The sequence below is a fragment of the Nestor notabilis genome, unplaced genomic scaffold (assembly GCF_000696875.1).
Source record: "Nestor notabilis isolate BGI_N333 unplaced genomic scaffold, ASM69687v1 scaffold8626, whole genome shotgun sequence".
NCBI classification, from domain to species: Eukaryota; Metazoa; Chordata; class Aves; order Psittaciformes; family Psittacidae; genus Nestor; species Nestor notabilis.
The window spans coordinates 9,441-19,830 of record NW_009933276.1 but is presented as its reverse complement, the minus strand read 5'-3'; the positions used below and the strand labels follow the sequence as shown (position 1 = coordinate 19,830).

General features: G+C 46.9%; 2 protein-coding genes across 2 annotated transcripts in view; one reads left to right on the top strand and one right to left on the bottom strand.

Moving 5' to 3' along the window:
* The window catches only part of TRMT10B (tRNA methyltransferase 10 homolog B (S. cerevisiae)), a gene marked incomplete at its 5' end in the record, with an annotated part of 3,530 nt that extends 2,535 nt beyond the window's left edge, over window positions 1–995 (top strand). The window contains one exon of the mRNA XM_010016795.1: window positions 889–995. Within this exon, the coding sequence (XP_010015097.1) occupies window positions 889–995 (107 nt within the window). The remainder of the gene's footprint in view (window positions 1–888) is intronic.
* A 1,937-nt stretch (window positions 996–2,932) lies between these two features.
* FRMPD1 (FERM and PDZ domain containing 1) overlaps window positions 2,933–10,390 on the bottom strand; it is a gene marked incomplete at its 5' end in the record, with an annotated part of 13,089 nt that continues 5,631 nt past the window's right edge. The window contains 5 exons of the mRNA XM_010016794.1: window positions 2,933–5,253; window positions 6,524–7,342; window positions 8,093–8,240; window positions 8,668–8,850; window positions 10,095–10,190. Of these exons, the coding sequence (XP_010015096.1) occupies window positions 2,933–5,253; window positions 6,524–7,342; window positions 8,093–8,240; window positions 8,668–8,850; window positions 10,095–10,190 (3,567 nt within the window). The remainder of the gene's footprint in view (window positions 5,254–6,523; window positions 7,343–8,092; window positions 8,241–8,667; window positions 8,851–10,094; window positions 10,191–10,390) is intronic.

The window sequence follows — 10,390 nt, the reverse complement described above, 5'->3', positions numbered from 1 at the left end:
CTGCCCCCATTTTAAAGATCTTGTGTACTTCTCTGCATCAGCACATTCTCAGGGACACAGGACTTGCTTTGCACAAAGCAGTGAACATTTAGTGTGGTGGAGATGTGAGGACGCTGCTGTTGCTTCAAGTCATACAAGGTCCCAGGCAGGGGAGAACAGAAATTGTCATGCCTCTGTCAGGCTCAGCCAAGGCAAGGCTCACAACACTAGGATGTGTTCCTATGCTCTACCACTGTAATGGCTCCATGTCGTGACTATGAGTTGGGCCACCCAGTCACACCAGTGGATGTGCCCATGCTCCTCTACCTCCACTGGTGGTCTGGGGCTTTTTAATGTGAACACCTCTCTGCTACAGACTATGGAGCAGAGAGGTGTCCTAGGCCAGCTCTAGTAAATTCTTATCTCTGGCATGAGGACATCATTGCCATCTCCATCAGCACAAGGCAGAGGAGGTGGTGGAAGGCTCTGCAAAGCACCAAGCATAGCTGCTAGAGATGACTCTGTGGAGATCTGGAAACACAGCATCTGAGAAACAGTGGTGGAAGTGCAGTAGGTATGATCCACCGTGGTGGTCAGCTGCACAGATGGGTAGTACAGGTTAGTCAAATGGTGACTGGGGAACCTTGCTTTAGTTGATACAGCCTCTGCTTTGCCTATCCAGAGCTCCCAAAAGTAATCTTCGAAATAGTTGTGTGCTATTTTGAAGCTGCCTCAAACACTCGCTTGTCAGATTTTTAAATGAGAGGAAGGCAAACCCCCAGATCCCATGCTAACCTTCTCTGTCATCAGCTATTGTAACTTCCTCATGTTTTGCAGCCAGTGGGATATGTATTAGTCGAGCTTGCTAGTATGTTATCATAGCATGGTACATCTCTCTCTTCTTGACAGTCTTTGATATCTTATCAACTTACTATGAGACTCGAAGCTGGCCAGCAGCCTTGAAAGCTGGAGTTTCTTCTGGGAAAGGCTATGTGCTACCAGAGGCAGTGAAGTAAGTGGAAATACCTTAGCATGATAATGCACAAGAAAATTCTTTATTCTGTCATGTTAAAGAGCTGTGCAGACAAGAGAGACAAACTTCAAATTTTGAGCAGAGGCACCAGCATGAATGTGCATAGAGAGGATAGCTCTGCTTAAATGTTGTTCAAGGACCCTACCAAGAGTGACACATTCTGCCTCAGCAGTACAATGCTGAAAATTACTTTTTCCCCTTGAATAGAAAACGCAAGCTAATGCAGCCCTGGAATCAAGTGAAAACTAATAGGAATTCAGTGCTACTTCTTTAGAGATGCTTGTTAGAGTGTTTCTGACTCTTGCATCTATACTTGTCCTGGGGCAGGAAGGAGTGCTTTAAGATATTTCTTGCATTTTGCTAAAAAAGGTGAAGTTAGAACTGCAAAGCTCCCTGGTGAGGAAGACTTCTTCCCATGGAAAAGGACAATGCTGTTCCAATTGGGTACACAAGATGGGATTCCCAGATGGAGAAACAGTTTCCAGGTGCACCATGTCCTAACAACTTTAAATCAGTTGAAGACTCGGGGAGTTGTTGAAGCCTATACCTAATCTTGTGCATCTACTTTAAAAACCTAAAATAAAATGTTTACTCTTAAACTCCCATTGCATCCTTATAGTTACTGATAGGACATCATCACACACTGACATGCAAAGTTCACTAACCTTGAAGTTCCTCCTGGAAAGGTATCTGGGATCTGACTCTACCCTGCACAAAGAGAACAGATGTATTTCACAGCCACAGCAGAAAGCATTTTTGATGCATCTAAGTTGATATGTTACCTCAGTCATTATTGCTAAAAAAATCCCCAAAACCCAAACAAACCACCAAACAACCTCCATGTCACTGCCAGTGACTAGCTCTAACCACCAGTGCAAGGACTTTAAGGTCTTCTGAGGTAAATTGCTATCACATTTGCATATATATTTTCATTTTTCTTTCACATCAAGAGCCTTTTACAACACCTGGAATTCAGTGCAATGAGGCAGTATCAGTAGGGCCTGTTGCACTGGGTCTTTCTCCCCATATAGGCTGAATTTGTGTTTGCCAGTGCGTGTTGTTCTGCTGTGCCCTATGTGTTCTTCCAGTTCTTAGTCTTCACATTCCCCCCACTCATTAGCTGTTGGTGTGTAGTTAGAGGTTTGCAGTTTGGCTTCAGTGTAAGAGCCTTTAACTTTACAATTTAGCCCCTGAGTTTTCTATGCAGCAACATATGCTAGCCCAGACCAGGGAAGGGGCGGGTATTTGTTAGGGACCCTCTCAAGGATCAGCAAATGTAAATAGAAGAGCTAGCTGACACACAGAAACAGTATCAGAAGAGCAGGATGTGGTGTTGCCTGCACTGCGTAGAACAAGCCTCTTTTCTGCCCTTGCAAGAAAAAGCAGTTAAATATAGCACAGCTTTGTTCTCAAAGAAGTTTCCATTATGTCCTCAGCCACAGAAGGTGGACAAAGCATCCTGGGTTCCTTCATGTTGGGCCAGGGTGGGATTTGACATCACTCTATTTCAGAGACTGCCTGGAGAGTATGGAGTGGGAAGAAAGGCAGGCTAAACAGCTCCACAAGTGACAGAAGGCTAAGACAACACTTTGAGACCAGCCACCTTCAAGACCTTTGGGAGGTGAGGGACAAGCCCCAGGCAAGATACATAAGCCACTGAAGTACTCTATGAGTTTGCATATTACATAGAGATTGTGTACACAGAATTGCGCAAAGCTAGGCTGGAGGGCAGTATGCCCTGCTCCACAACCACCCCCTGCACAGGGGTGGCGCTTGGTGGAGCTAAGCTGACACCATGGACAAGCGCTTCCATGACCATTCTTGAGCTGTGAGGCTAGACATTCTGTAGCACAGGGCCTGGTATTGGACAGAAGGTTGGGCTCTTCCCACCCAGTGCACTTGTGCCACCAAACATCCCCATCACAACAACGGGGGTACCCTGAACTGCTGCAGAAGACAAAATATGGCAGCTGTAAGGGCTGTGTGTTGGCGGGCAAGGAGCTTGGCACCCACATCCGGGCAGGCTTGCTGGCAGAGCTGCTGGTGAACAGCCTGCACAAGCTGCTGGTAGGTTCCCACCACATCCATGAGTGCAGCCCCAAGCTCCTGCTGCCTCTGCCTGCACAGCTGGCAGTGCGTCACCTGGAAGCAGGCCACTGCCAGTTGAACTAGGTGGTTGAATGTCACCCTCAGCACACTGTGCAGCTCTTTGAGGGGCTGCTCTGTTTTCAAGAGCTCCTGGCAACTGGACAGCAGATGCTGGGAGACTAAGCCAAGGGCACCCTTGCTCTCAGCACCCTGCTCAGAACATCGACCTTGCAGATGGGTTGCTTGGTTCCTGGAGAGCTTCCTCACAACCTCCCGAAGCTCTGTTGTGTAGGCCAGGAAGCAGGAAAAATCTGCAGGACTCATCCGTGCTTGGTCCTTCAGCTTGCTGAGGGCTTGGACGTAAGGGTCCCACCATGCCATGTCCCTAGCAATAGAGGCTGAGTAACTGCTCACAGGGGTCCCAGGAAGACTGCGGCTGCTGGATGGTGGGGTGGTGAGGGGCCCCAAAAACGTGTTGCACATGGGGATGGTAGTTTCATATTCTCCCATGTCATCAGGCCTGTGGAAGCAGCTGGTATAGGACAGCTGACAGCTGCACTTGTCCATCCCAAGCTGTGGTGGAGATGTCTTCATTGTGGAAAACCCGAAGGACCTGGTCGTGATGGGGTCAGAAGCACTCTGCTGACTCTGCTCATCCTCCTTGTGGTTAAAGCAGAGGAAGGAGTGCTTTGAAGCCCCAAGATCTTCTGCTCTTTTCTCCAACATGCCAAAGGGAATTGGGCCTGAGGAGATGGAAAGCCCTACAGATGGAGTTTTAGGAGAGTCTTTTCCCACCTCAGTAGGCTGTTCTCTGGGAAGAGGAGTCTGAACAGGCTGTGGGTGTGTGACAGCCACATTTCCTGCATCTTTTCTAGGGTCTCCTTCATCCAGCTCCTGGCTGCTTAGCAACTCTTTCTCAAACAGTGCTCCAGCTGGAGATGTTTGCATCTCCTTTCCAATAGCATCAGCCCCCAGGCACACACTGGTTTTCTCAGAGTCCAAAAGCTCTAGTGGGATACCTACCCATTCCTGAGATGGGCTGGGTGATGTCAAGTCTGTCCTCAGCCCACATGAGAGCCAGGAGAGGCGAGTTATAACCCCAGAAGTGCTGCTGCAATCTGTTAAGAGCTGGGTTGCATCTGGAAAACGTATGTGATTTTTATTGTGCGCTTTCTGTAAGGCCTCCTTGTTTATCACTGGTCTGCTTTTTGCCTGTAACAAGGCACTGTCACTGCTGTTTTCAGTACAGCTGTCACAATTAGCTTTTCCTTCTTCACAAGGAGCTGGGACAGGCTCCTTATGTGCTGCTTCTCTCCCAGCAGTGAGGTCCACCTCATGGGGAGAGAACATGCTGCGGCCATGAGCTGATGGTGGCAGTGTGTGTTTGTTACCAGGGCAGGCCACCTCTTGGCCGGGGAATGGGGGTGTATTGCCAGCCTTGTGCTGGGCTGCCATCACCTCACCCATATCCTCCCATGCCACATGGGCCAGCAAGCTTTTGGTGGCCATACAGCTCTCTTCACTTGGCAACCCAGTATTTGTCTTCATGGAAGGACTTCCCTGAGCAGGTGACCTGACAGACTGTAAATAAGATGTGCCCCCAGGAAGGGGTACACCTTCCTTCAGGGACAGGAAAGGTGGATGTACAGCATGTGTAGGTTGGAGGCCACTGTCCACCTGCATGGCAACACCCTGCAGGTGAATAGCTGAAATGGAAGAAACCACTGAGTCAGTCACTGATTTTGTTTCCATGGTATCAGGCTCCATCTCCATCAGGTCAGAGGATGGATTTGGGCTAGCACTGTCTCTCTGAGCTTGGGTGGCAGCAGGAAGTCCCAGCTCTGCATCCCTGATGTTCTCAGAGGAGGGTGGAGAGGGCAGCTGAGCTAGGAGTGTTGGTGTGGGTGGCCAAGAGCTGCAGCTTTGCAGAGAGCCTGGTAAAGTCAAGGGGAAAGTGACCTGTGAGGTGTAATGGGTTTTCAGGAAAGATCTCCTCTTCTTTAGGCTCTTAGCATATGTCATCTCCTTCTCCTTTCTGTGTTTCTCCCTTGCTGTCTGCCTTGTCATTGGGCTTTCCCCCAAGCTGTAACACCTTGGTTTCTTTAGCATGCAGGAGCAGTTGTCTGTACCCTCCTGGGACATCATATTGTAGCCTGTTGGCAAGAAAAAAACCCGTGCAAGTCAGGAAGTAGCCCCAGGCAGCAGAATATCCATGCATCTATGCAGTGAGCCAAAAAACTCTTAACACAGGTTCTGCAATTGCAGACATAAATGTTTGGCTGCAAAGCCTGGCTCCCAAGTGCCAGAGGAAACTGTCTCTTATGTTATGATCAAGCACCTACTTGGAATCTGCTATGTCAAGGAAAATAAAATTTGTGCCTATGGCTACAAAGACTGAAGTCCAGCATTAGTGATGAAGGGTGCTGGGTAGTCTCTCCCTTTGTTTATTGGAGTCACTTGATCTGACTGCAGGTAGATCTGTAATTCCCAAGTTTAATTTGGTGGTATTAGCAGTAGCTACAGAGAGTACTGCCTAATTCTGGAGATTTATTAACATGATCAGAAATTTCCAGCCCAGACATTTAGATGATAAAAATTTCCAGAGATTGCAGTGTTGTGTCTGAACATGGTATTGTTACTGTGCATGAATGCAAAAGCTAAAATTGTACTAAATACACAAAACAAATGAAGAAGTTCAGTTAATGTTGAAAGAGCTGACTATTTCAGAAACAAGAATCCTCTTCTTTCTGAGAAAATACAATGACCAGGGAGCTGCTCAGCCACAGGACTCCTTGACCCAGTTATGTAACATGCCTCTGACTCCAAAAGATCATTATCTTGGGGGTGCATGGAACAATAATGTTTTACAGCTTTTAGCTCTCCTCAGCTTAAAGGAAGGTAGTAGAGTGAAGGTGCTGCCTGCCAGTGGGAATGTTTACCACAAAGCTCCTTCTCAGTGCAAGGACACACATCTTTCCTGTGTTACATTTCTGGGACTCATCACTCTTTTAATCATTGAAGATTCAGCCTACATTGAGGTATGTACAGAACTTATTCATGCAGCATCTTGGCTTCAGAATTGGGCAGAGCCATACATCAGCATTCTGGAATTCCTGCATAAACCTGGGAATTTCCAGAATGCCAAACTCATTTGAAAACTGACTTCTAATGGGATCTAATGCTTGGATGCAATGACAGGTTTCCCTGCAGAGTTGCAGCTCTGAATCCTGTGTGCACATCCACTGTGTTTCTGCTGAAGAATGGCTTATAAAGAATGGGTGTTCAAAGGTCCTTTAAAAATCTTGGGAAATCTATGAAGAGCTGAAAGATGATCTCTCTAGGAAGACTGACATGGGAAACAGGCAACACCCTAGCCCATGGGGTGGAAGAAAGGTGACCTGCAGCATATGGGTGAGGGTTTACCTGCCAAGGCATCCGGAGGGCTAAGCCTGTCTGCAGCATCATAGAACTCCTCCTCAGAGCTGGTGTCACCAAAGCCTGGGGGTGGCTCCAAAATGGGATCGCTCACCTCTGCAGTCAGCTCTGCTCCACATGGTGCCCCTTCCTGGGCAGACCCATCTTTCCAAGGACTTCTTTGAGGGCTGTAACTGACATTGCTCCTCTCCACACTGCCTGCAGGGGATACGCTGTAGCACAGGTTGTAATAGCCCATGGTGTTTTTCTCAGACAATCTGGTTTCCACCACAGCTGCACCAACGTCCTCTCCTCTCTGCTCAGAGGGGCTGTCTTCACACCCAAGCTCCTCTGTATGTGGTACCTGCAAGAAGCAGAAGTAGTCTCCAGTTTCTGCCCTGCTGGAGCCTCCTGCCGCAGGAATGGGGAAGACAGGAATGGGGAAGAAGGTCTTGTCTGAGTGGCTCATCTCCTGAACTGTTGGTGTGTAGAAGTGGAAGAATTCCGGCCTGAAGGAAGAGCACATTTCCAACTCATCTTCCTCCAGTGCATTCACAGAGTCACTGGAGCCACTTGTCTTAAATCCTCGGCTCTCAGTGTTGGCTGAATCTGAAGCCTCAGATGCAGTGTCTGTTGTATTGTCACATCTATCATATTGGTCACTCCCTCCAGACTGGGGCTTTGTGCTGTCCTTCTCCAGACTGTGGAGCTCCTCCTTGTTGCACTCAGGATGGCCACTGCTGTATGCTGTAGGAGTGTCCAAGCAATGGTCTGAAGAATCCTGCTCCCAGGAGTCGTCAGAGTCACTGCAGGTTCGAGATTCATATCCTGGGATTTAAACACATCTATCAGCCTGTCCCTTGCAGTGGCAAGGAGGAACAGCCAGACAAGGGTTATGAACTTGTCTGCAGAGCAGAGTCTTAAAGCCCAGAGAGTTCTGCCCTCACTTGCTCATCAGCAAGCAAGATGAAGGTGCAATCAGACCTGCAGAGCTATACATAACCTGTCAGTGGAGGCTTGGTCCCTCCTGCCTGCTTTGCCTCGTTTTACCGCAAAGCAGTACCAGAGGGAGCTGCAGAACAGCAGCCTGTTAACTCGTTGCCTAAAGCCTCAGTCTGTAACCCTTATGAGGCTGCAATTATCCTGACAAGGGACAGGACAGCATGGCAAATGGATCCTCTCTCTCCTGGCTGAGGGGTGCCAGCAGATAAGAGTTGTTCAGGAGGCTGGCAGAAGAGCACAAGTGCTCAGTGTCAGGTTTGCCATTCTGGTAACAGGCACTCAGCCTTCACTTCTTGGGAAAAGCTGCCAATTACTGCTGCTCTCCCCCTGCCTAACAGTCTGGGGTTGATGGAAACCTGGCACTGCCTGCACCATGGCTGACAGTCTTAATAACTTGCAGATGCCAGTGGGCTACTGTTCTAGCATGATACTATTCCCAGGAGCGAATAACACTTCCAGTGCTGTAGCATGCACCCACTTTCTACCCATCCTTTGGCCAAAAAAAAAGAAAACCCAAAAACCATAAAAAAAAAAAGCCAAACAAACAAACAAAAAAAAATGCTGTTTTTTTAAAACCTTCTTCAGTTGAGACACGATGCAATTGCTTTTTTTTGTCCCCCCAGGTAAATATGGAGACATTTGCATCCACAAACAGTCTGTAATAGCCAGTGATGAGGCAGACAAGATCTTTTGCACTGTTTGATTCCAGGAGCAGAGTCAGCAGCTTGTTGTTTGTTTTTAGGGGGAGATGGAGGGAAGAAAACAGTAAAAAATGTTAAAATATACAAATATTGCTTGTATCGCCATCTGCAGGAACATGCTGCACATTGAAATGACATTTTCCCTCCCCCATACCACCATCACTCCAGAGCACTGTTTCTGCATGAGGCACAGAGAAATAAGATGAATTGATTTTCTCGCATTTTGTTTCTTTGATATGTCTCACTGATGGAGGACAGCAGGAAGAATCACTTTTCTTCAGTAATTTTGTATTCCTCCTATGAGTTTTCCCTTCTGAGTGTGCTCTAACCCTTTTTTACTGATGATACCATCAGCGGAATGTCAGATTTTGAAAAGAACACATGGTGTGAATGACTCCCCACTTGTTCTCTAGCTCTGACACAGCCACATGCTAGTCATCATGAACTTACCTTCAGATCCTGCAGATAGATTTTGACCGTGCTCACTTTTTCAGGCTCCTCTGTAAGCTCCACTCTGCTGATGTTTGCAAACTCTGCCAGACTTGTTATGATGTTGAGCTTATTATTGATAATCTGGCTCACACCATACTTGGCACCCACCAGCAAGGCAACGTATGATTCTCTGTCCTGTAGCTGTAAGGGGGAGAGGTTAGATCTGTAACCAAAATCTGAGCATGAACCAAATTGTCTGTGCTGGGCAGAGACTCCTCAGCCATCTGATCTTGTGTAGTATCTTAACACTGGACTGTTTTTACAGCTGTGTTGTAACCAGCTGCAGAGGGAGCCCCTTGTTACTTACAGGCTGTCAGGTGTCACCTGCTCCCAGCTGTTCTGTTCTCTTCTCTGCCTTGGGGACCACCAGTTTCCCTGTACCCCCAAGGCAGATGGCCCCAGAGAAGCACCAGCCATCTAGCAGATGCAAAGAGGTCAGATCAGCAGCAGATTGCTATCAGAAGTATCACCTGGCAGGCTGTGCCAGATGGACTGAGTGAGACCTATTGGAGTTGGCTAGAAACTTCAGGAAGGCATTCTGGTTTTGGAAGAACTTTCCAAAGTTCTTCCTAACACTTTCTGTTAGAATAGACACTTACAAATAAATTAAGACCCAAATAATTTTGCAAAACTATTTCAATTTGCACACAACTGTGAACCTCTGCATTACTGTAACCCATCAGTAAGGTCTTCCTCTGATGCAGACTACACTGCTCAGCTCACTATACAAAACAGCTTGTTGTCTATAGTTCAGTACAGATCGAAGTGAGGACAGACAAAAAAAAAAAACCCAAGAAACTCTTGGGGGGTTGTGAAAAGAGCAGTGTTCTTTTGTACAGTAAGGTTTAAGTATGGCCAATATCTCTTCAAGAGTTTTTGAAACATCCCCAGATCTCTTAAGTACTTTACAATATACAAAATATAGACAGAGGTCATCTGAAGAGCAAGAGTCACAGCTTTCGATTTGAAAAAATAGCAGAATTATTGTGTAGGCTGGTGTGTTATTCACTTCAATGGGATTATGGTGGGTTATCCTAGCAGCATCCCTTACCAATACTTATAATGAAGTCCCAGGACAGGGAAAAGTAGTGTGACTAGCTGAAACAGCATCACTAGAGCTAATGTTACATTTTCTACAACGATCAGAGCAAAGACAGGGAAGGAGACTCAGTAAGACGTTGCTAGTCTCACATCAACAATCGATTAAGAAAAATATTGAAACATTTCTTCCTTAGATAGGGTTTGCTTTGGTTAAGACATGATCTTACACTGTGGTGAAATGGTGAAATTTTTGCAGTTATTGTCCAAGTACAGTAAGAGATGCACAAAGCAAGGCAATAAGACAGTATGCCAAAGCCCAGTTGCATAATTAAACACACTCGTACCATCAGGGTGGCATTAAAGATCTTCCCATTGTACATCTTCAAGTCTCCCAGTATTTGCAGGTAGCTCAGGCGCACTTGGACTGCTATGAGCATATGCTTCGTTTTGCAAGAGAAGAAATACTGTTTAGAAACATGACAGACAAATGAGGTTTTCCAGGTAGCCTATCAGCTAGAAGATGTGCTTTTCATACAGGAGTTGGTATTTGACCAACACATCTAGCTTGGTCTGGATAGGCAATTGATCTGTACAGGACCACCCCGCATTACTACGTTTGCCATGCGGCAACCCCACAACA